The sequence below is a fragment of the Ictalurus punctatus genome, chromosome 25 (assembly GCF_001660625.3).
Source record: "Ictalurus punctatus breed USDA103 chromosome 25, Coco_2.0, whole genome shotgun sequence".
Taxonomy (NCBI): Eukaryota; Metazoa; Chordata; class Actinopteri; order Siluriformes; family Ictaluridae; genus Ictalurus; species Ictalurus punctatus.
In genome coordinates this window covers 8,948,596-8,973,938 of record NC_030440.2, presented here as the reverse complement: position 1 = coordinate 8,973,938, position 25,343 = coordinate 8,948,596, and the positions used below count along the sequence as shown (strand labels likewise).

At 38.1% G+C, this 25,343-nt stretch overlaps 1 protein-coding gene across 1 annotated transcript; it reads left to right on the top strand.

The window, feature by feature from the left end:
• Window positions 1-8,437: 8,437 nt before the first annotated feature.
• On the top strand, window positions 8,438-24,589 carry dsc2l (desmocollin 2 like). The gene is made up of 16 exons (XM_017456233.3): window positions 8,438-8,582; window positions 11,753-11,843; window positions 12,008-12,204; window positions 12,323-12,427; window positions 12,628-12,783; window positions 12,932-13,076; window positions 13,439-13,593; window positions 14,262-14,396; window positions 16,224-16,409; window positions 17,715-17,962; window positions 18,574-18,716; window positions 19,540-19,761; window positions 19,963-20,187; window positions 20,634-20,755; window positions 21,492-21,779; window positions 22,157-24,589. The coding sequence occupies exons 1-16, from the start codon at window positions 8,541-8,543 to the stop codon at window positions 22,370-22,372; spliced, it is 2,676 nt and encodes an 891-aa protein (XP_017311722.2). The 5' UTR covers window positions 8,438-8,540; the 3' UTR covers window positions 22,373-24,589.
• The last annotated feature ends 754 nt before the right edge of the window (window positions 24,590-25,343 follow it).

The window sequence follows — 25,343 nt, the reverse complement described above, 5'->3', positions numbered from 1 at the left end:
CTCAGCTTGGTATTGTCCATAGCATGCCTACTGCCCAACTGGCATTGCACCTGATCCCCACCCTTCGTCTTGCTCACACTTTTGTTCTGTTGCTAGTACAGAATCAGCCTGATTTGGGTTATATGGGTGCCACAACTCTGTAACAGTGAAACAATTCATTATCTCTGTTAAGATCTCCCAATCACTCATGCACCCCTATGATAAGAGATAATAATTAAAATGGTAGGTCATTTTGCAAACTAACAACTGATCTCATACATTTCAAGGAAGCTTGATTTGGCAGATTGTTGGTTTTGCACCTGGTTACAGCATTTCCTTTTGTTTTAGTGTTTCATTTTCATTTACGCTCATCAGGGGATTTTTAAAAAAAAAAAAAATCCATGTATTTTTTTAATACAATTATTCAGTGGAGTTTGCTTCATACCATCTTTTACACTATAAATAAGAATGTACAGCACTTAGAAAAACATCTTTTTTTTTTTACACTACATGTAATGATTATGTGCTCTACGTATATTGTTTATTTGCTAGCTTTGATTCCTTTGCATGAGTTTTGTCTCTTGAGCTAACGATGTGTAACATACTTTGAGAAGACATGGCTTTTACGTATATAGACACATGTCTTTAGTTTTATGAGTGGCTACGTCTTAAACTGTGTGGTGCGTCAGTTTGGTGCAGCACGCTTAAGGAGTATTTATTTTAAAGCTTGTCAGGTAATCTCAGGACAGAACCTACAAAGGCAATGCATAATCACTTAAGCTTACATTTAAAAATGCATCACTTTTTTACTGCTTTATGAGGACCAGGGCCTAAACAGGTTCAGTGTTCAGACAGAAACTCGACACAGTGAGATCATTAAAAAGTTAGATTATAGTAATATTATAATTTCACATTCTCATGTCATGTCACCAGAAAAAAATAATCAAACCTAAATTAATATTTGTGGCTCTGTATTTTGAAAAGACAAAAAGTGTGTGTGTGTGTGTGTGTGTGTGTGTGTGTGTGTGTGTGTGTGTGTGTGTTAGAGAGAGAGAGAGAGAGAGATTCTGACAGAGGTCATATGAGTATGGGAGAGAGAGAGAGGGCGCAACTCTGGGCGTGCCCTGGTGCATTTAGGTGGTATCTGCTTGCTAGAGGGACTTGGCTGTGAAGGGAGAAAAGCGGAACAGTTAAGGGAGAAAAAAAGAGTGACAGACATGAACAAGGCTCCTACTTGACCTGCCCTGCCTTTAGGCATGCTGAGACAGACAAATTTTACTTTCTGCATTCCCTTCCTCCCTTCCCTCTCCCTCTCTATTTTCTCAACAAACACACATATAGTATCTGCCTACCTCTCTTAGTCCTTGTGTACTTGTTTAACCCTGCCCAGTATAGTCATTAGAATACACAAGGTCTTGTTCAAAATGTATTTTACCAGAACCGCACCTCAGCAGCTAAAGGAGGACAAACTGAACAAGAGCTGCATGTTAACTAGGGCTGATCCTCCATAAATTGGTTCCCAAGAGTTAACTTCAGGACAGGGAAATGAAAGGTAGTTAGAGAAGAGCAAACAAAGTTGACAAAGACTCATGGAGAAAACCAGTCTATCAGGAAACTCCCTTGTTCGAGCAGTAAACAGCCACAAACACGGTCAGGCCTGCCCTTGCCGTCAGCATACAGGCATGCCTTTAACACATTCAGAATGCCGCGATGACTCAGAGTATGGCTTGGAAGAATAGAAGTATAGAAACAGAGGGTGGGTGTGGCAGGTGACTTTCAACTGGGTGTGTGTCCAAGGGTGTTGCTATAATTACATACAGGACAGTGTCCCATGTCAATCACTGTGATTCAAATTTTGGTGGTTACTTTACACTACTACACAGATGAATCATGTTTTCAGGTATTATAGACCAAAGGTGCTTCAGATTTAAACACTCAGACAGGTGTCCAAAATCCACATGGAATAAAATCTGCCAACTCTGGAGATAGATAACTTGCCTGAACAAGATCCTTTGTTGCATTTAAAGTAAAAACAAAAATGGTAATGCTATGCCCTTGGTGTTATCATTTGAGGTTTAGGACTTAGTGACTTGTTTACTTAGTGTTTAACTTAGAAAACATTATTTAAAAAATATTCTGCAACTTTGGAGCCAAGACGAAACCTTCTTATAACCTTTCTATTCACTCTGCTGTGTACAGATACATCCAAACTGATTGTGAAGACCGTGGCACTTAAATGCCAGTCACTTTGCCATAGTGAGGTTTGCTTTAAATCTGTCTGCACATAATCATTTATTGTCTGAGCAACATGCAGTCAAAAATACAAGTCAAGCAAGTCAAGGCAGTTTTTTTCTGTGGCACATATGTAATTTTTCCCAGAACAGACAAGACCAGACATTACAGGTGCATGACAAAGACTGGCAAAAACACAGTAGTCTAAGACAATTTCAAAGATAGTAAGTAAGCTAGTGGAACTAACTAAATAAATACATAAATAATTAAATAAATGCACATTAGTTTACAATGTCAATGTGTATAACACCGTTTGTAAATTAGTCATAAACAGCAGCATACAAATGCTGCAAAGGTTGACGTAAAAATATGGGTTTACAATATATCAGAGTCACAGTTCATTGTCTGTGTTGTACCGAAGCTGCTAAATAATGTATTGGCTTAGACGTATCTATGTGTGCAAAATGCCTGCTGGTTTATGAGGTTCTTTGGCCTCTTTAGTAACACTCACACTGGAACACTGTCTTTTGACTCCTTCACCCCCTTCTGTAATCAGTCTCTCACGCTCCCTTTTCTCCCAGTTCTAGGTAATTTTAGATCAGGCAAAGTTTATAGTAGGTAGTAAATAGTAGAAGCAGGTCAGTATGCTGATCTAACTTTTTAAAGGAGTAGATATGTGATTTAGGAATATATGGTATTTGAAATTGGTAAATGTAACCAGAAAAAGCACTTTGAAAACACAATGTGACTATTCAACCAGTTAAAATCATCACGGTAAGTTATTTATGATGCAGCTAAAAAAGTTGTTGTTGTTTTTTTTTTTTTACATTTGTTTTTGTCTACAGTTTTGGCTACAGAAGTTTACGTTTGAAGGATTAAAGATTACATAGTCTGTCATTAAATGTACTGTATGTTACTAAACAATGTTTACAAAAATATTAGATTCTATTACTTTTTAACTTCTTTCTCCTGTTCTCTCTCTCTCTCTCTCTCTCTCTCTCTCTCTCTCTCTCTCTCTCTCTCTGTGTGTGTGAGTGTGTGTGTGTGTCACTTTAACAGCACCATTCAAAACAAAACAACCCCAGTTCTCCATAGCAACCACAGGGAGTGAAACTTGAGCAGGGTGATAAGGAAGTGAGAGAGAGAGGGAAAGAGACGGGAAACAATGAGAGAGAGAGAGAGAGAGAGAGAGAGAGAGAGAGAGAGAGAGAGAGAGAGAGAGAGAAATGGCTGAATTTTTCTAGAAAATTCTATAAAAGATAAAATATTAAAAAGTGTAGCACAAGTTAAATCAATGGATATCATTCACCGCCAGTCCTGCAACATTTTTTTGTTTCTGAAAGCTCAAGAGCTCTTTTAGAGCTTCATTTAAATGGCTCATATGATTAAAAAGTATAAGTAATCTGTTAAAGGCAGGTTTAATTACAAGGGTTCATGTGAAGCTTCTCGTCGAGTTTATTTGTGAAAGGGAAAATAAAATAAAAGACCACAGTGTACAATAAAGTACAACGGTGTTTTAGAGCCACATAAAAAATAAAATAAATGAAGATTACGAGAATAAAGTTGAAATATTTTGAGAATAAAGTCATAGCAATACAAAATTAAAATCGTAGCAATACAAGATTAAGCTCGTAATATTTTGAGAAGTCAAAATTACACCGTGGTAAATTTGGTTTTATGTTGGACATTCGCAGATTCGAGATTCACTCTACTATTTCTCAATAAATAAACACACAAAAAGGACAGAATGTGTATTAAAAATTATATTCAGTTTTACTTTGTTGTCTGTCCACTCCAGAGCAAGAAAATACACATTTTGCCATTTTGGTGTGTTTATTTGGGGCAGTGGTGGCTTGGCAGTTAAGGCTCTATGTTACTGATCAGAATGTCGGGGGTTCAAACCCCAGCACTCCCAAGGCCCCCAATTCTTTCTGCTCCAGGTTGCATCATGGCTGACCCTGCATTCTGACCCCAGCCTCCTGACATGCTGGGGTATGTAAAGAAAAGAATTTCACTGTGCTGTAATGTATATGTGACCAATAAAGACTCATTATTATTTCTTGAGAAATAGAAGCATGAATCTCGGATGTACACCGAATGTCCAGTTCAACTGTACAGCTGTGGTCCACCGTTAAACTAATCTAAGTTCACTGGTGCAAACCTGCTTGTACACTACATCACTTAAAAGACATTCACAACAAAATAAGAACTTTATTCTCCAAATATTAAGACTTTATTCTTGAATTACTACGAGTTTATTCTCATAATTTTGACTTTATTCTCAAGCTATTACAACTTAATAAATCTTAATTCATTTGTTTATTTTTTACACGGCACTAAAACACCATCATAATAAAGGACAGGTACCATACAAGCTTGTACAATGATACAAAAGCCATACTGATAAAACATGACACAAGGAAAATAAAACTAATCCATTAATGAAAATAAAAAACAGTGAATGGTGATGGAGAATAATGTGCTGTAATAAAACTAAGGCATTCAAGTTGAATGGTAAAGTGAAGTGTTACAAACTAATATGATAAAATGTAAAAAATAAAAGGTATACCAATGATACATCTCTTTAGTGAATATACTTTCTGGATGCAACATAAATACAAAGACATTGATTCACTTGATTTTCATATTTATCTATTGATTTATTTGTTTGTTTAATTTTATTGTTTGTATAAGCCAAGTTCTGAATGAGTACTGTGTTCATGCTCACCTTAAATAAAACAAATAAAAAAGAGCAATGAATAAAACCAATGGTCCAGGTGCATTTATTTAATCAGGATTCTGCTATGACACAAACTCTCAGTGTCTCATAGGCCTGTAATTCTTGGAAGTGATTCATCACTCACTGAAAGTATGAGTCAAAGAAAATGTGTTTATGTTTGTGAATGTGACAGTATTTTCATGATCACGTAATTATATCAGATGACAAATATCAGATTGTGTGTTGTTTGTCATAAACTTGTAGGGTACCTGTCTGTGATCACACCTGTTCCTGCTCTCTCTCTCCCTCTGACACACACACACACACACACACACACACACACACACACACACACACACACAGACAGACAGACAGACAGAGAGATCCACAGATCCACAGATAATTGATAGCATGTTGCCACACCCAAAGTAACATATTGCGCAAAAAATGTGTGTTGATGTGTATGATAACTGAACCAAGGTTTTTTCTAAGAAATGTCCATTTTAACCATCCTACATAAACGTGGAATTTGAGACCACTTATCTCACCACTTTTGACCAACAGAACCAGTTTATCTGCAGGGCCTCACTCTAACCGCTTCTATTTTAGCCTGACCGAGAGAGGTGGGAGACTAAAGTGCACACTACATCTGAATCAGTTTTGTCTTTGTGCCCAGTCCTCTCATACAACACAATGAGCAGGAGAGAGGATAGAAAGGGGCATTAATCGAGTTGGTGATGCGAGCCACCACAGTTACCTGAGCTCAGAAAGGGGGCTGAGAGAGAGAATGTTTAACAGAGAGTGTGTTGAGGTCTTGGCTCTAGAATTACCAGCACAAATCAGTGCTTGAACAGTAGGAAACCACAGAGTGTGAAACCCTGTTATTAAACAACTAATTTACAACATCTCTGTTAACCTGTGGCTTATATGGCAACTCAGTGTGGTTTATAAGGAACAATGCAACAAGTTCTTTTTATTTAATAATAAATCATATCAGATATTTGCCCGTACATTTGAGAAGACAGATAATCACATACAAAAAAAGCATAGTGTAAGCAACAGTGTAAACCTACTGTATTATGCAATACTTCCTCTCACTCTCACTTTTCCACACGTATGCACATTGTCACCTAGTGATTCAGACATAACATGCCAAGTGGAATAAAACATATTACTAACCATGGGACATTCTGTTTTTGGGTGTAACCAGGTGTGTTTGAAGCCTAGCAAGACACGCCCAGACCTGTATTTCTGTAATTTATTGTCCCTGATTCATTTAATGCATGATGCTGTCCTGATCTAAGTCATTTTCATGTGATAATATATATCATATGATGGATTTAATATTCAATAAGTAATCATCAGTATTATGTTATAATATTTAGTAGGTAAACACACAGGAGAAATAACAAAATGCTAAACTCATCCATGTATTTAATCAGCAAATTGTGGATAGTAATTTAATTAATACTGATTAACAGGAGATGATGATGTTCTTGTCTTGTCTTGATGTTCTGGCGTGTTCTTGATTATGTGTTTGTCTACACTACTTTACAGCTCATTGTCCTTTACACACTTAAACTAGGCGTGCAAGAGCTCTGGAGAGGGGTGTGTTACTCACAGTGATTTACCAAATTCCACAGCTTCACTGTCAGACCCCATTCCAGCACACTAACCAAATGTGATACTGTGTCAAATGCCCACCATATTTCCACACCCTCTGCTCTGGCAAACAGTAATATGTGATATTTATTTTCAGAAATAGTTTATTTTAGCTATAACGCTTGTATCACCTCTCTCCTTCCTCTTGTCGGAGATGCTAGAGACATTCCTCCAGTACACCATGGCTCTGTTCAGCACTTCATGTAAACTGTCTTAAGTAAATCTGGATCTTTAATTTAAACACTGATGATCCTTCTTTTCCTGGAATGGAAGGGGAAGATGAAAATAATGAGGAAACTAGTGTCAGAAAATGAACACTGTCAAATGTGCAATCAAAATGTTTAAGAAAAATAGCTTATTTTGGTGATGACTCTGTGTCTAACACTGTGTAAGTTCAGTTCTCATCACACGACGGTACAGATCTTCTATGAATTACGCATATCATAAAATCTGAACACTCCCAGCCTTTTCCCACCCAACTATGACTTTTTCCCCAAAACACAGCATGCATACTGTCACTGATCTTGATTAGACTCGTATAACTGTCTGAAATGCATGCCCAGATCCAGACAGAACTCAGTGGTGGCAGCAGTATTCAGATCTTTTTCTTAAGTAAAAGTACTAATACCACACTATTAAAATACTCCCCTAGTAAATTTCCTGCATTCAAAAAATTACTTAAGTAAATGTACCCTAGTATTATCAGCAAATTTAATTTAAAGTTTCTAAAGTAAACATGCTCACTATGCAGTAAAATGGTCTCTGTCAGTGTTTTACTCTTATATATGATGTTTTTGGATTGATATTACCGCTCCATTAATGCATATGTTACAAAAATTGCTGTATATGTTTAAGTTTGAGCTGATTTGAATTATTTTATATACTGTTTGGTAGTTTAATCTACAGCAATGCATCATATCCTATAAGATCATCATATGTTTGAAACGTCGCTGTCCTGTGAGAACCACGGATCTGTAAAAAGTCAGCTTTCATGAGCTCAGATTCCCACTCTTCTGGGAAGGCTTTCCACTAGATTGTGTATTTTCAGTCACTAGAGCAGGAGTCTGCAATCTTATCCACAATGGGACAGTGTGGCAGTAGGTTTCCATTCCAACCAAGCAGGACCCATACCTGATTTCACTTAATGGTTTAATCAGTTCAACTTAGTCTCTTAGTCAAGTGTACCATCAATTTGGCTTTAAAGAAAGCCAGCAGCCCCACCAGCCTTTTACGGATAAAATCGAAGACCCCTGCACTAGAGCATGTGGTCCCCACCACTCTTCCTCTAGCTCTACCTTCCTGCAGGTTTTGTCTCCAACTAAAATCTAACACACCTGTCTTAGTTGATCAAGAACTTCTTAAGACAACGATTAGATGGTCAGGTCGGCACAATTGTGGTTAGAGCTAAAGTCTTCAGGAAAAGGGTTGGTGACCAGAGAACTAGAGCACTAGTGAGGTTAGGTGCAGATGTCATGCGAGGACACCTGGCACGGTCCAGTTCCTCCCAAAGGTGTTAAGTGGGGTTGACGTCAGGGCTCTGTGCAAGACACTGAAATTCTTCCACTCCTCCAGTGAAGAGAAATTGTAGTGTTACATCATACACAGACATTAAACACAGTTAATTGTGCAATAGTTTTGGGGAAGAAACACATACTGTGTAAGTTGAAGGTCAGGTGTCCACAAACTTTTGGCCATATAGTGTACAAAACAGACATTTTGAAAGTGCAAATGGTTCCCTGTACGTGTGAGTCTACTTTATTACAGTGCCAACGCCCTGTAACACCCATACACACACAGTGAGAGAGAGAGTGAGAGGGAGGGAGAGAAAGAGGGAGAGAGAGGCTGGTCTCCACGCCTACGCCACTCCTCACTGCCCAGAGAGAAGACATTTCACCTCGCCTCGCTGCGCCATTCTTTTCCGGACTACAGAAACTAGTCGGTGTTGAACATGTTTCGGGTCAGCGTTTTCTGTCACGTCCTGTTCCTTTCGGTAAGTTTATTTCAGAAAAGTATGTTGTTTTTTCGCTAATATAAGATGTGGAAAAGCCTTTTGTAAAGTTAGCCATTCCGTTAAAGTTACCTGCGGACGATGAACTACTAGCGGCTTTATATCAATTTAACACAAAAACATGGAGTGAAGAGTACAAGTGTGCTATGTCTTTAAGGGAAAACCAGCGAAATCCTGAGACACACACACACAAAATAAAATAAAATAATATATATATATAATATAAATAAAAATAAAAATGTATTTATATATATAATTTATTTATATGTTTGTATTGTTAGCTCGACGCTATTAACTGTTTAGTAATGTCTTTCACATAAAAAACAAAACAAAACAACTCCATAACCTTACCTGGTCACTCCCATTTGGGTTAATAAGTAACTAGGGGTACCTCTTTGGTCTGTTGTGCCTTTTTATTGTCACATTAGGCAACATAATAAACCTAGTATGTTCTAGCTCAGAATGAAATATACATCAAAGCAACACCTCAGATTTCAATTAACAGACATTACAGCTTGAATAGGGGTATTGTAAATGAAGCAAAATGTACCAGATGTTGAAACACAGGCACATATGAGCACTTTTCTGTGTGTTCTGGTCAGTTATTTGGCTTGACAATTGGCAGGAATATTGGAAACATGACAGGTGTGTTCGCAAATGTAAATTGATCAATTCAATTTATTTATCAAGCACATTTAATTACAAAACATGTTGTTCAAAAAAAGTGCTGTACAGATTCAACAAGTTGGACAGTCATGTAGGGATATATCCTGTTTTACAGTAAACTGAAAGGAAACCTTTTAAAACACCAAAATTCGGTGAATATTAAGCATGATGTTCCAGATTTGCATCTGGTTAGGTGAAAGCCCAATTGAAGTGGCTGCTACTGGTTTTTGATAGCGATGCACTGATCTGATATTGAGGTTTGGTTACTGTATCTGATACTGACCAACACTGGCATATTTTATACCATTAACAAGTGTTGCCATGACACAGATTACACATATGTGCACAGGACTTAACTTCTCTTAAAGAGGCTGAGAGAGAGTCTGTGTGGTTGCTAAGATGTCAGTATAATGCTCCAGAATATTTTTTAAGCAACATCACACTAGCAGGAATGAACTGAATATCAGCACAATTTCATATTGCTTTTATACAACAGTTCTCTAAAGATAACATCAAGCAACTGATATGTTGGACACAATATGGTCAAATATTTTATTTATTTTTCCTCCATTTGTGAAAATAGTTCCCAAAGAAGTCACAGCTGGCTTGAGCCTTGCCTTTGTGTTGCCATGCAACGCACAGATTGACAGCCTGTAGTAAGTGTAGTAGCAGTTTCAGTGTTGCACAACATTAGTAGAATTGGAATTTTATGTAGTAAACACAGACAAGTGGCGTGATACAAACAATGAAATGTAGTGTTCTACCTTGACATACAATTTAGTACAGTGGTGTGAGGGTTTGAACTTGATTTGATGTTTTATAGTGTCTGGTATATAAATAAACCCATGAGGTGTGTCAGGTAGAAACTTTGGAATAAATATCTCAAGCATGGCATTCACGGAGTCATTTTAGTGTCACAGTATCCCTTTGTTTGCCTTCTTTGTTAAGCTTTGGTAGATTTATGAATATATTACAGCCAAGTAGATACTGTTGCTATCAACAGCTGCAACCAGATTTCTGAGAAGGCAGGTTGTGAAAAACCCTCGAGTGACTGCAAAAAACCAGCAGCAATACTTGGTGGCAACAGGCACTGAGGTTTCAGTGAGCACAGTATGGCACGTATTAACGCAGAAGTTTTCCATGCCAGAACTCCAAGACTTACAGTATTGGTATGTCTGGAGGAAGAAAGATGAAGAAAGAACACTCTGTCCACAGTTAAGCATGGTGGTGGCGTAGTGATGCTCTGGGGCTGCTTTGCACCCTCTGGCACTGGAAACCTGCAGCATGTGGAAGGCAAGATGGATTCAGATCGAAGTATCAGGAAATCCTATGAGAAAACTTCATGCTGTCTGTGAGGAAGCTGAAGCTTTGGCATCATTTTACCTTCCAACAGGACAATGATCCCAAGTATACCTCAAATTCCACCAAGGCTTGGTTGTAGAAGAAGTGCTAGAAGATACTACAGGGCCATCACAGTCACCTGACTTGAAACACATAGAAAATCTCTGGTGGGATTGGAAGAAGGAAGTTGCAGCACGCAAACCCAAGAATATTACTGAACTGGAGGCCATTGCTTATGAGGAATTGGCTAAGATTCCTCAGGAACGCTGCCAGAGGCTGGTGTCTGCCTATGCATCTTGTTTGCAGCAGGTCATAACAGCAAAAGAGTGCTCTACTAAGTACTAAATATGCTTGCCATGAAGGGGTTGAATAATTTTGAAACTGGAAAAATTATTAGTTGCACTTTCAATTGAATTTGGGGAAAGCACTTGAAGCATTCATTGTGTTGAACTATTTCAATTGCTTTTGTTCGATTTGTTTGATTTTTGATTGCAACTGTACACTACCCATCATAATTATTCAGTGTAATAGCTTAGCATGTAGTCACACTTCTGCCATTGTACAAGCAGACAAACAGCTGTTGGGGGGGGGGGGTGGATTAGTTGTTCAGATGTCTTCCCATGAAAATGACTAATGCATAGACAGTACTTGAGGTGAACTGGAAATCTGTCATTTCCTGCAACTGTTAAACCAAAGAGCAGCTTGTATACAGGGTCCATGTGAAGTATGTCATGCAATTAGCATGTGGTGGTAATGCTGGGAAAGGGAAAAATCCCTTTCTTTTAAAAAGCTTTTCCCTGTTATGATTTCAACATAAAAACACTTACTCATCACATCTCTAATCAAACCAAAGCATTAACTAAGGATTCAGAACCAGAAATAATGAGATCGACAAGTGAAGATAGTCACTCCTTTGCGTGAAAAACCCTTTCAGCTTTTGCTAATAGGTTTTTACACAGTATTGGCAATAGTGGTAAATGCTGATTTAACAAGGCACAGATACATTGATAGCTGTAAATGGGAGATGGAATGTCCTGCTGTCAATAAAACATTTTTGGATGCTGCGCAATTTGTGCTCTAGCTCAAAATGTGAATTCAGATTAAAGATGAACCTGAGCCTACACCTTTCTCTTTGTTTTTCTCAGCTGATGTGTTATTGCGGGGAGTCATGTGTCCAGAAGCATATCCAAGCACAGGTTCCTGAGATGCTGGAGCCTGGTTATGTTGTTTCTCAAGGTGCAGTTTTCTGATTGCTTATTTAGTACATCAGTTTAAACATCAGTTGCAATACCTGACAAAATATTTTTTTCATTCAGTAATTGCAGTGATGTTCTCTAGTTATGTTAGCTTCAATTTATCTTTTAAGAATTTCTCATAATCACTTTGTGTTCTTTCCATAGTCAATTTGGATGGTTGTGGAGTTGGGCCTCTGGGTTTGACCTCCAGTGACCCAGCTTTCACAGTACAAATGGATGGCACCATCCAGGTTGTCCTTATAACCACAGTACCAGGGGATGGCAAGACTTTCTGGATAACTGTTCAGAACAGCAAGGGTCACAGATGGTTTGTGGATGTCAGCCTTTCCCCCACTGGTCAGGTAATGTGCAGTATTACACAGTATGCTGATTAATCAAGATTTAATTAATCACCAGGAACCACTTGCTCAAACAGATGGAATGTGGACGAATTTGTTTCTCTGTTGATTTTGATTGTAGGTGTCCAACAATGCAGTTCTCAAACGCTCCAAAAGAAGATGGAGTCCTCCGCCTTTCAGTATCAGGGAAAATGATAGGGGTCCTTTCCCCAAAGAAATGGAGATGGTAAAGCCCTTAGTTTTTCATTATCACTTCCCTGCTGATTGTCTTGTATAAATAAGCCCATAGCAGTGTGATTTATGCATTTCTCTTCTCTTATTCTGCTGGACCCTCAACCTTCATTGCATCTCCCCATTTCACTGTCTTTTTTGGCAGTGTACTGTATTTGGATGTATTTCTCATGTTGTGTTTCTCTTTCTTCCTAGATTGCATCAGACTCCTCAGCAAATTACTCAGTTTATTATGTGATTAAGGGACCTGGTGTTACGGATAATCCTGTGGGTCTGTTCTCAGTTGTCGCACAGAATGGCCTGTTAAAAGTCCATTCCACCATTGACCGTGAGCAGTACCCTAAGTTTGTAGTAAGTAAACCATATTTTCCTCCTATACTCTTCTTGACATAAAACATGGGAGAATGATATGTATGCAAATAAAAGTACATATCCTATGACACGTCAGGAAAAGTCTGGTGTATCCTGAAGTCTCTTAGACTCTGGTCTCCTCCCACAGTTTACAGCCTATGCCTACAACACATACACCAAACAAGAGACCGATGCACCTCTGCCAGTCACTGTGCTCATAGAGGATGAGAATGACAATCCTCCACAGTTCTCTGGCCCTATGGATTTTGCTGTGCAGGAGCAATGCCCCATGGGTAAGTAAAAGATAAAGAAAGAACCTGTAAAATCTGTAAAAGGTCACATGGTAACAGAAGTCATCTGTATGTTTCTAATGTTCAGGGTCCAGCACAATTTTTACAGTTTGAAAGAAACTGATCATTACCACAAACAAGACGACATGTCCTTAAGACACAAGGAGCCACTGTAAGGCACCTTGACAGCTTTTTACATGAAGAGTTGGAGCAAAGAGACTCGATGCAAAATGAATACACCAGCTAGAGAACTTTCATAGTGATTTATTGACAAAAATCTTAACTAGGTTTATGAAAATGAAATCTGGTATATTATATGGTCTATCACGTTCAAGAATTAATTTTATTTTATGATCCATGTTAAGGCACTGTTGTAGGTCAAGTGAATGCATCAGATAAGGACGAACCGAACACCCTTCACACCAAGATCAAGTACACTCTACTGAATGGCACGAACCTGTTCCGTATTGACCCCTACAGTGGAGTTATCTCTGCCAGTACCAACACATTGGACAGAGAGGTATTGCCTATAAAATTAAAATACGTGTGTGTGTGTGTTTTGGCTACAATTGTCCATTTGTGTGTGGTTGTTGTGTTGTGGGGTGATATGTAGAATAACATCTTTACAAGCATACAACAGGGCATAATTCCCATATAAGAATAATCCAAACAATGTTTAAATAATACTAAAAATAATTAAATGATTATAAAAAAAAAAATGCACAAGTGACAGATATGCTACACATGAATTTGGAAGCTGCTCATGAATTATGCTCTAAAATACCAAGGCACTATGCAGATGAAGATCTTGAAAATCACCCTAAATAATTTTGTTAGCTTCTAAAATGAGTAGCATTAGAACATCTTCAGCACTAAAAATATTACCTGATAGATTATGAAATTATGGATGTAAAAAAGACCTCAAAACAGGACAAAAAAAAATCATGACACGATATATTTTACACAGAGAAAGGACAGTACACTATGTAAAAGCATTTCAATTGCATTGGAAAAATACAAAAAAAAAAATGTGGACAGTACACATTAAAAAAAAAAATTGTGTGTGTTCATGTACTTCCCTGTGTTTTGAATGCTTCTAGAACAAAATGTCTCTTGAAATATAGTCTGTTTGAAGGACCGTATTTGAAGTCACATTTATAAATGATTACAATTGTGAAATTCCTTCAGACAGCAGAGAAGTACATTCTTGCAGTACAGTGCAGAGACATGGATGGAGCTTCTAATGGTCTTTTCAGCACAGGGAAGGCTGTGGTGTCTCTGAATGATATCAATGATAATCCTCCTACCTTTACCCAAGCAGTGGTAAGTTCAGCTATCATTTTCCTTTCCAGTCAGTCTTAGCTGTAAAATCACTTTTTCATTTTACAATGTACAACTGCATTAAAGATTTTTGAACTCAAAGGGTTGACGTTGTACAATTCTCTTCTTTTTAATTTTCAGCTCTAAATTTGCTCAACTTTTTGTATTGTTTGTGTGGTATTATGGAATAAGGAAAAACCTTATTTTGAACATTTAAGCCATATTCCAAACATTGTCAATTACATTTGTATATTAGATATTTGGCTTTGGGTCTTTAAGACCGAACAGCCTCTGTTCAGATTGGCAGTCGTATTCATAAGTGAAATAAGAAACACCATTCAAAATGTTTAGGCCTGTATGGAAACCATTGGGTCTTTCATCATATGGGCTCTTAAATTGAATCATGCTGTATAATTATTGCATGTGTGTGATTTTGGAATGACCATTAGTATACAATAAACAACAGAACAGTCTACTTGCATGTAATATAGGCATTTCCTCAGGTCCAAACAAAACAAAGGGTTTCTGTAGAGCAAAGGTTAATCTATTGTTTAAATTCCCTCAACTCAGCCTTATATTTTAAACAAAAGCTCGTGGAAGACAAGGGCTTCCAACTCTCATCTGTGGTATTTCTACTGGCAAAAAAACAGGTTCGATGGGGATAATACCAAATTCTTCACTGTAGGTAGTTCCATTTAACTCGTAATAAGTGAGGTCCCAAGGCATTCTTTTAATGAAAGAAAACTTTATTAACATAAACTAGAAACAAAATAAAGGCATAGAAATTTAAAACACTTTTTTTGAAAGCCATCAAGTTTGTTGCCCATCTCCGTGTTAGCCTGTACACGGTCATAGTCAATGACTACGTTTACATGGACAGCAGTAATATAATTACTGACCTTATTCTGAATAAGACAATATTGTGATTAAGTTGTTTACATGAGTCACTTTTAGAATATTCCTTTCATGTTCCCGTTTTACATGTTATAGAACATGGATCGATTAACGTCACACGTCATTACGTCCCCACGCCACGCCGTCTGACGTTCCCTCCAGAATTTCACGTATGAACATATAGTTCGTGTTTGTTATGGGACCGTATACAGTTTTGGGTGTTACATTTTTAATTTTACGAAAGCTTCAAGTGCTGTTAATTATTTGTCATGCTATACGTGCAAATAGACGACTGCTTGAAGCTGTGGGCTATGTCCGAATCCGCATACTATATAGTAACTGAAATGCCTGTATTTCTCCTACTATATAGTAGGTAAGTATGCCGTTTCGGACGCAGACGTGCTCTCTTGTTTGCCGTCAAACGGTTGAGCAACTCCGTGTGTGTACATGTCCTGTCACAGAATACGGTGAAAACTCCCACACTTCGTTAATAGTGTGATTAAGCTGTGTACATGTCCGTAATACACTTCGATAATGCGATTACAACAGGAATACTCCATGTCTTCAATTTGTACTTTGAGAATGACTTTAGTCGGATTAAGGTCATCAATAATCGCTGTTTACATGCTAGTTTCTTAGAGTGTTGTCTTAATCGGAATTAATATCAGATTGTTGTTGTCCATGTAAACATACTGACTGACCGACCGTGTGCTCCACCATGACCCTACCTTACTTCAGGCATGGCTCAGTCTATCTTTTCCCTCTCTTCACCTATAGAGGGCACAAACTCAAAGCACAAACATACAATACCAAGCAACACTACCAAATTAATACAAAGTGAAACAATAAAATCTATATTAATTATATACATGTTAAACAATAAAATATGTATTAAGTATACCTCCTACAGTATTCTTTGCTGTGGTTGTGCTATAGTACAAAGGCCAGGTGACGGAGAACAAAGCAGATGTGCTGGTCCTCAGGATCCCTGTGAATGACAAGGACTTGAAGAACACCCCTAACTGGAAAGCAGTGTATGAAATCACCAAGGGCAATGAGAGTGGCAACTTCTTGATCAAAACGGATCCGGCCACAAATGAAGGACTCCTTTATGTCACAAAGGTAAGAGGATAGAGGGTAGGCTTGAACTATATTTCTATAAGCAGAGGGTGGTCAAGTATTGCTTTGACTTAGTTTTCTCCTCCTCCGCCTCTAAAACAACTAATGCAGATGCAACTGTAGGGTGTACAGACAATGAACTTGGTCATAATCTTGTTGAAAGGTAGTAGTCTCTCCCACTACTCTGGCAAGTGTGAAGAGCCTGATCAGCCTGATGGTGGCGCTATAGCACAGCGTCAACTTCTGATTCTTTCACAAAATTGGTGGCAAAATATTCACTGGACTCGACAAATGTCAGTAATTATCAAAAACATGCGTGTTGACGCTTCTAAACAATATGGCCACCAAATGACAATACGTCCTAGCATGCCAGAGCTTGGTTTACATAAACAGCTGTAACTCATGATTTATTGGTTGCATGGATTCAAACTTGAAGTGAAAGTGGTGTTCTGCACCTGTGTACTAAGCTGTAATGTGGATTTCTGATTACAACTTCCATCAGCCAATAAGCTTTCAGCATGTACTTGACAAGGGTTAGATTGAGCTATCATCACTAAACTTAAAACTGTTTAACAGGATGTTCATATGTAGTTTCTTTAGGCTGGAGAAGACATTATAAGTTGCATTTTCAGTTGAATTTGGGGAAAGCCCTTGAAGCATTTGTTGTGTTGAACTATTTCAATTGCTTTTGTTTGATTTGTTCATTGCAAACAGATGAAAGTCTGTAAATTTTGACAATAAACCTGATTTGCAATGGGTGTTGAATAATTTTGATTGCAACTGTATATGTACTTGGCATGAGTCCTTTTAAAGTCCTTTTTCAACCCAGCTTATAGATGTATTTAGCTGTAGTTTGTTTGCTTTTGAATGTATGGCATTACCCCCTGAAACTCCAGTTTCTGTGGTGCAGTGACTTTTGTAAGGCTCTGCATGTATTAATTATAGTAGATTTACAGTGTTGGGACTGCAATTGGTGAGCAGGGTGTGAGAGAGACTGGCTGGGCGCTGCCTTGTCAGACATGTTTGTGTGTTTTGTAGGCTCAGTCACACCCTACCTTCAGACCAGCAAGCTAATACATGTTGAGTTCCCTATGAGCTCATAACAACTGATTAAAAAAAAAAAATCTCCTTAGTGTGTCAATTAAGGCATATAAATTCAACACATACATAGAACAAGAAACAGCACATATTTTGTAGAAATCACAAATGAGACATAAATACAAATTTTTATTATACTTGCTCTAGCATAAATTTCACTATGTTCTGTCTTAAATTTTATTCTGTTCTGTGCTTTTCTCTTGCAATCAGCCTCTGGATTATGAGAAGCAGCAGATAGTGAACCTGGAGGTGATGGCACGTAATGAGGCTCCTCTAGTAGGAAGCAGCTCAACCTGGCAGAAAGTGCCCGTGGAGATCAATGTAGACAATGTGGATGAAGGACCAGAATTCTCTGTACCTATACTCCAGCTCAAAGTTAAAGAGAATGTACCTAATGGGACTCTAATCGGAACCTACACAGCCACTGATCCAGAGACCAAAAGCAGTAAGGACATAAAGTAAGGACACTTGTGGAATGCACTTGTGTGATTCTTAGGGTGCTTTCACGTATGCAGTGTTTAGTCAATTTGAATCAATCCTGTGTGCATTTTCCCCCTTCATGCAGTTCATTTGTATGTGAGATGTATGTATGTGAACACAGACATGTAACTCATGCATGGAAGAAAATAACTGATCTGAGACTGAGTGAGTTGGTCTCACTCTGGTTTAAGTTGTATACTAATCTAGCAATTTATTGAGTGCCTGCTCTGTGTTCTCTATTCGGTTGTTTTCTGTCCACACTTGGCAAAAGTTCGTTTACGTTTTATTTAGCCTTTTTTTTTTTTTTGCCTTGTGGTTGGTTAAATTATATGCAATCCCAGTAGTAAGCGAACCAAAAGAATCAATTTCTCTCTGCTCTTGATTAATGGATTAATAGTACTGATACCAGTAAATACTGATTATATCAGTACTTACTGATATATGATTGTTGGATTCTTGTGCCTGTTGGTGCATGGTCCAGGTACAATGAAATAATTTTTGCAATACCAGTGATGTTATGAACCACTGTGCAGTCCAGGAACTGAACATGAAAAGGAAAAAATAATCCCAAACTGTCTTCCTCTGACAGATACTACAAGTTGACTGAACGAGATACCTGGATCAATGTGATAGACAGCACTGGCGAGCTGAAGACAGCAATGACCATTGACCGAGAATCACCACTTGTATATAATAATACATATAACATCACTGTCAAAGCAGTGGATAAGAGTGAGTACATGTGTAACAGAATTATTGATGCTTGGTGAAACACAACTACATTCTATTGGAGATAGTGTCAAGTTTCAGGCCATTCACAATAGTTTTAAATCTTAAAAGGGTGTTTACAAAATACAGTATGTTTCAGTCTTAATTGCTAAAATGAACAATATAGGGCAGGGGTGTCCAATCATATCTGGAAAGGGCCAGTGTGGGTGCAGGTTTTCACTCTAACCAGAAGCCACACCTGAGTCTCTCGTTGAAAGCCAAGATCAAGTGATTAAACCGGTGGAATCAGGTGTGGCTCCTGCTGTACTGGAATGAAATCCTGCACCCACGCTGGCCATTTGAGGATAAGATTGGACACCTCTGATATAGGGCATGGTTGGTTCTGAAAGTTTTTTATGTCTTACACCAATATTGGGTGATCAGTTAGAAACTCTGATTAAAATGTTTGGTTTGGTTCTGCTTGTTCAGGCCACTTGAAGAACAAGAAACAACTTGAACGCGTCAGGACTTTTTACTCATGTTTATTTGCCCTTAGAATAGTAGTATTAATTAAAACAACAAGAAGACAATAAGCTATATGAGACCATATGTTCACAGCCTATGGATTGGATATGTGGTATGTCCATATTTATGTGGGTGTGAAAGTACAGTATTCACTATAGTAAACACTATTTCAGCATTTTGCTCCAACAGTAAGTCCCCCATCAGAATACCATTCTCAGCCATATATGAACAGCCTAAGAATAGGTCATAAATCTTTATGCTGGTAATAAAACAAATGCTATTGCACCACACACTGAATACCCCTTTCCCACTCCACTCCTAGGTCAGAAGACTGGTACTGGTACGGTGTTGATCCTCATTGAGGATGTGAATGATAATATGCCAATAATCAATAAATCAGACCACGTCCTGTGCAACAAAGATGGTAGGCGGGGCTCCATACTCATTGAGGCTAAAGACCTTGACCAGAAGCCATACTCTGCTCCATTCAACTTTAAACTGGGCAGTGTGAATGCTGAACAATGGAGGCTAAAAAGTGCCACAGGTATGTCAAGAGAACAAGGAGATCTCTGTAGGAGTCTGTTGGGTTCATTCTAAGAATCGTAAAATTGTAATAATTGTAAATAGAAATCTGTTTGGTGGTGAAATATTTTTGGGGCAGCCAGTTAAAACTGTACCATGAAAGTCAGCCCACAAATTTCTTTTAATGTACACTTCTCTAAGACAGCACCTTTTTGTTCTTTAGATACCTCAGTAATGCTGGAGCCAGCTGTGGACTTGCCCAATGGTATGTACCAAGTCCCAATACAAGTGAAGGACCTTCAGGATTTTGGGGAAGAGCAAACTGTGTCAGTGCGAGTATGTGATTGTACGATGGAGGGAGTGTGTGCACCTCAACGTTTTTCCACCACACTGGGAGTGTGGGGTGTCCTCGCCATGCTTCTGGGACTGCTGCTACTTCTACTGCTCTGTAAGTGCCCCTTTCTGGCCATGCCATAGGTTACAAACACTTACCAACACACTGACACATTGACATTACTGTATTGATGCAGGCAGCATCGCACAGGTCTTTAATGACAACTTCATATAACTGCTCATCACAGCCTTCAAGCATCAAAATTTTTTTGGTTTTATAGTTGCATATCTTTTATATAAATCTGTACCTATCTTGCTTGTCACTTGATATCCCATTGTCTCAAGCAGGACAGTTTGCATGTTAAACTGCATTCTGAAGTGTTAAGGACTGAAGTATTCTCTTATTTAGATTTTATGCTTGTCATATTCTAGTTTATTTCTAGGATTATGTACAATACACAAATAAAAATATGAAAGCTCTACAAATAATGTGGATGGGCTGGCACAGTATTATTAATTCTTAATGTGGTAATTGAATAATGGCATTTCTCCTTGGGACAGGTCTGCTATGCATATTAGCGTGCAGCACAAAGGGAGAGAAACTGGCTTTGACTGATGATGATGTACCTGGCTCTGGTGGAATGCTGCTCAAATCAAACTTTGAAGCTCCAGGGGAGGAAGTGGTGAGAACACATTTTGTCCTACTGCCAGGAGATAGCAACGTTATAAATGTTTTGTTAAGCATAGATGCTTGGGCTAAATACAGCCTGAGACCAGAGTTTTATTGCTTACAGATGTAATGCCTGAGCAAATCCTTAACAGTACACTTAAACACACTATATAAGGCCTAAAATATGTGGACACCATAACATCACACCCATATATAGTACTTCCAAAAACTTTTGCCACAATATAGGATATCTTTGGATGCTGTAGTGTTACAGTTTCCTTTCATTGGAACTAAGAGGCCCAAACCTGTTCCAGCATGACAACTGTGCACAATGAGCTCCATGAGGACATGGTTTGCCAAGGTTGGAGTGAAAGAACTCCAGTGGCCTGCACAAAGCCCTGACCTCAACCCCACTGAACACATTTGGGATGAACTAGAATGCTGACTGCACCCCAGACCTCCTCACCCTACATCAGTGCCTGACCTCACTAATGCTCTTGTGGCTGAATGAACACAAATCCCCACAGCCACATTCCAAAGTCTAGTGGAAAGCCTTCCCTGAAGAGTGGAGCTTATTATAACAGCAAAGGGGGACTGAATCTGTAATGGGATGTTCAACAAACACATATGGATGTGATGGTCTGGTGTCTACAAACTTTTAGCCACATAGTGTATGTAATTCTTTAATGAATGTTTCTGCATAATGTAATGTGTAGTTATATTAATATAAAATTGCATACCATGAACAGAAAGAGGCACTGCTGATGATGCCTGGCAGTGGGGCAGATATAGTGGACAGCTATAAAGGAGGAGCCCTGCTGGACCAGCAGACCATGCTGAGCTCATCTGGAGCAAATTTTGGACAGAAGCAAACATTTGGAGGCAGCATGTACCACAACAACATGCAAGGCTTCATGAACACCAACACATTGTCCTCTGGACAGTACAACACAGGCATTTATGGCAACTCCTATAAGAAATATTCCACCATGTCAACAATGGATGGGTGGAGGGAAAATGGGCTTCAGCTTGATAAAGTAAGTGGAGTTGGTGACTTTTTAGCATCTTACAAACGCTCTAATACACGTAGATAACCACTATCACTTATATGGTCTTTAGCTCTATATCTATTTATTGCTTGGTGGTTATTGTGCTCTGGGGTTGCATTAGGTAACTTAATTATCACATAGCAGACATTATGCCCTGATGCAAAAGAGAGGGGAGGGGGGATGATGGGGACGATCACCTTGCAGGTTTTGCATTACTTTTCTTTTTCATTGAACACTTTCTCCTGCTATCTTTAAAATCTTCTGCGGCTTTTGTGCCACTTAAAGAACTGCTTTGTCCTGAATTAGTGACTCTTTCATCTGATTTCATTTCACTTCATTCCGCCTACTCCATTTCTTTGTGGCAGAAACTGGTCTACTTTCGGGAGGATGCAGATGCGCGATTTGCAGACGATATCCTGAGGCCTTATGGGTATGAGGGAATGGGCTCTCCTGCAGGGTCTGTTGGGTGCTGTAGTACCCTTGGTGAACAGGAGTCACTGGATTTCCTCGATTCTCTTGGACCTAAGTTCAAAACACTCGCTGATGTATGCACAAGCAAATCACAGAGGGGAGGGCATTGAAATGGGTGCAGATGAAAATAGGAGAAATTACCTGATCATTTGGAGACAAAGAGTCAGGATAAGTAGAAATGGGAATACTCTGGATGTTGTGAACACTAGCCACTGAAACAAACGCGAAAGCCTTATGTATTACTATCTGGAGTCTACGGCAGAAAAAAGGACTGTTGAATTTCAGATTAAGTGTGCAGAGTATGTTTGTATGTGCATTTTATATTTGATGGGTTTGCTGTTGTGTGTACTACTATAGACTGGATCTCACTGTCAACGCCTATTATTATTGTTCCTTTTATGATTATTTCACTATTTTGTTATAAAGCAATATTTCATGAGGATTGTTGGGTCCTAATATGCACCAGCAGCACCCACATTTTAATGGGCCTCAAAAACAGAAAGGGAAATAAAAGTGTAGCTGAGGTCACCTGCCTCTAAAACGGTTGAATTCCATTTCTGATTTCTACAGAACACTACAAGCAATTTCTTAGTTTCGACTATAACAGACTTGCTTTTAATTATTAAAATAGAATTAATGTAATGAATGTAAAGCTTTAAGAGGCACATCTTTCCATTTGTACAGGTTGTCTCTCTAGGGGTCTGTTGGTGCTGGTATATTGCTACTGTCCAGTAGAACCCGGTCATGGTGGTTCTGAGTATTACTAAGGGTCTGATGGGTTCTTCAAACCATTTGATATAATATTTTATCAGAATACAGGGAGGTGCTTTTGTGGCTCAAGAAAGAAGTGACAGTAAGTTTAAGAAAGAATAATGGAGACTGCTGGTTCGTAACAGTTTCTCTACATTGGGTCTACATTTAGTGTCTCATGCCAGATATGAACATACAGCATTACTTTGCATGAGGCACATATCAGAAACTCATCAAACCAAACTCATTCCACTATTTTTTTTTTTATAAACTACTGTTGTCAATGCTTTGTTAGTATGCTTTTGTGTGAAATGGTTGTAAATTTTTCTTTCTTTCTTTCTTTTTTTTTTTTTTATTTAAAAAAACTAAAATTTTACTAAGATTGTAAAATAAAATATGCTTGGATGAGATTAAGCGAAAGGAAAGGATAGAATAATACTTTAAAGTATATAGTTAATTCTAAGATTGTGTCATGAAGGCATGGGTATGCTGTAGGAAAATTAGCAATGGGGTGCTGGGATGCAGCCTTGGAGTGTTTTATTCCTTTTATACCGCAGCAATTTGTCAACACTTAACTTCTAATTTATTAATGAATGACTCATTGTGCTTTTTATCTGTTTTAATGTTGTGGAACATCTGCAAGGCAAGTTAGTTCCTGCTATCACTTATAGCAGCTATAAGCTGTAGTTCCTTCAATAGCCTCCCATTTTCTATCTCTTGAAGTGAATACATGCAGACTGTTATCTTACCAAGAAACAGTAAAACTTAGTCTTGTGTCTTGAAGATTCTCTTGTGTCAGAAAACCTCCTGTCTGTTATACAAGGCAGACACTGAAGACTCCTCTCATTTCCTAAAAGAAACCCTCAATGATTGGTTTTCTTTGTTAAATAACGGCAAATTTTTTTAAACCTGTTTTTTAAAGCCTTGGATTATTTAGAGCAATGGTCTTTCATGTTTTCGAACCCAATATCACTTTGGAAGTCAAAATTTGAACTGAGAACTACCACACTATACAATGGATATAAAAAGTCTACAGACTCCGGTTAAAAAGGTTTTAATCATCAGGTAAATCATGCCAGAACTTTTTCCACCCTCAGTGTGAAATTACAGCAAGTAAATAAAAATTAAAAAATGAAAACAATCAGAATTTTTTTTTTTAAAAGGAAAGTAAAAAACTTACAATAACCCAGTTGCATAAATGTGCACATTCCTAAACTAATACCTTGTTGAAGTGCCTTTTGATTTTATTACAGCAGTATTTTTGGGTAAGAGTCTATGAGCATGGCACATCTTGACTTGGCAATATTTTCTCACACTTTCTTACAAAAACATTCTAGATCCATCAAAGCGTGAGGGCATCTCCTGTGCACAGTCAGTTTCAGGCCACCGCACAGATTTTTAGCTGGATTCAGGTCTAGGCTCTGGCTGTGTCATTCAAACAGGGTTTGTACAAGGTGCTTGAAGTGCTTGAATTTAGCTTTTTGAAATGTAAGTACTTTTTTAGTACATACTTGATCTAGTGGTGCTTAAAAAGTGCGTGAATTATAAAAAGTTAATAAATACGAACTCTCTAATAACTTTAGTGTGTTTATTTTCGACTGAACACAAATAAAATCCTTTCACTTAAAACATGACCCACCTCTGCAGCCCCTCCTCCACAGCGAGATAGGGATAGCTGCAGGTCAGAGAAAATGGGCGTGTCTAAAGGTTTTTCATTGGTGAAAGGAGTGTCTTGCTTGGAACTGCGTTGGCCAATCAGCGTTAACCAAATAGATACGTCGTTTGCTTTAGACTGGAGGAAGATGGAGGTAAGTGGTGTGAAATTACAATACAATTATAATTAATTTATTGCTTTAGTTCTGCTGCTTGAGAATTATTTTTATTGTTTTTAGCAGACACATATTACAGTAAGAAGGAGCACAGATTGTATTTTTCTTCAAAGCGTTCAAAGTTGAAAATCTGCTCTATGGACTGAATGTCAGTGTGTGTAAATGTTGGATTTGTCTAAAATTGTTCAAAATGACTTGTGGACACATGGGCCACACTACTGCCATTGATAAAATAATAAATTTTTATTGGTCAAAATTGTGTGTGTTTGTTAATTCTTTAATGCCAATTAATAGAAGGTGACTGAATAGTTCTTTATCATCTAGAAGCAGCAGTCTACCTTTTAATAATTATGTGCTTAATGTTGCAACGTTTTCTGATCAACACTTCCAGTGTTTCCATGGCTTTATTACTTCTCAGACAAAATGCACAAATTTTGAACTTCTGAATTTAACAGTCTTCTTTTAAGATATTAGTATTATAGAATATATCAATATGTATAAT

Coding starts and splice junctions, on each gene's coding strand:
- dsc2l (XM_017456233.3), top strand. CDS start 8,541: ATGTTTCGGGTCAGCGTTTTCTGTCACGTCCTGTTCCTTTCG. Junction 17,963..18,573: donor AAAAGCAGTAAGGACATAAA/GTAAGGACACTT, acceptor TTCCTCTGACAG/ATACTACAAGTTGACTGAAC. Junction 18,717..19,539: donor TGTCAAAGCAGTGGATAAGA/GTGAGTACATGT, acceptor CTCCACTCCTAG/GTCAGAAGACTGGTACTGGT.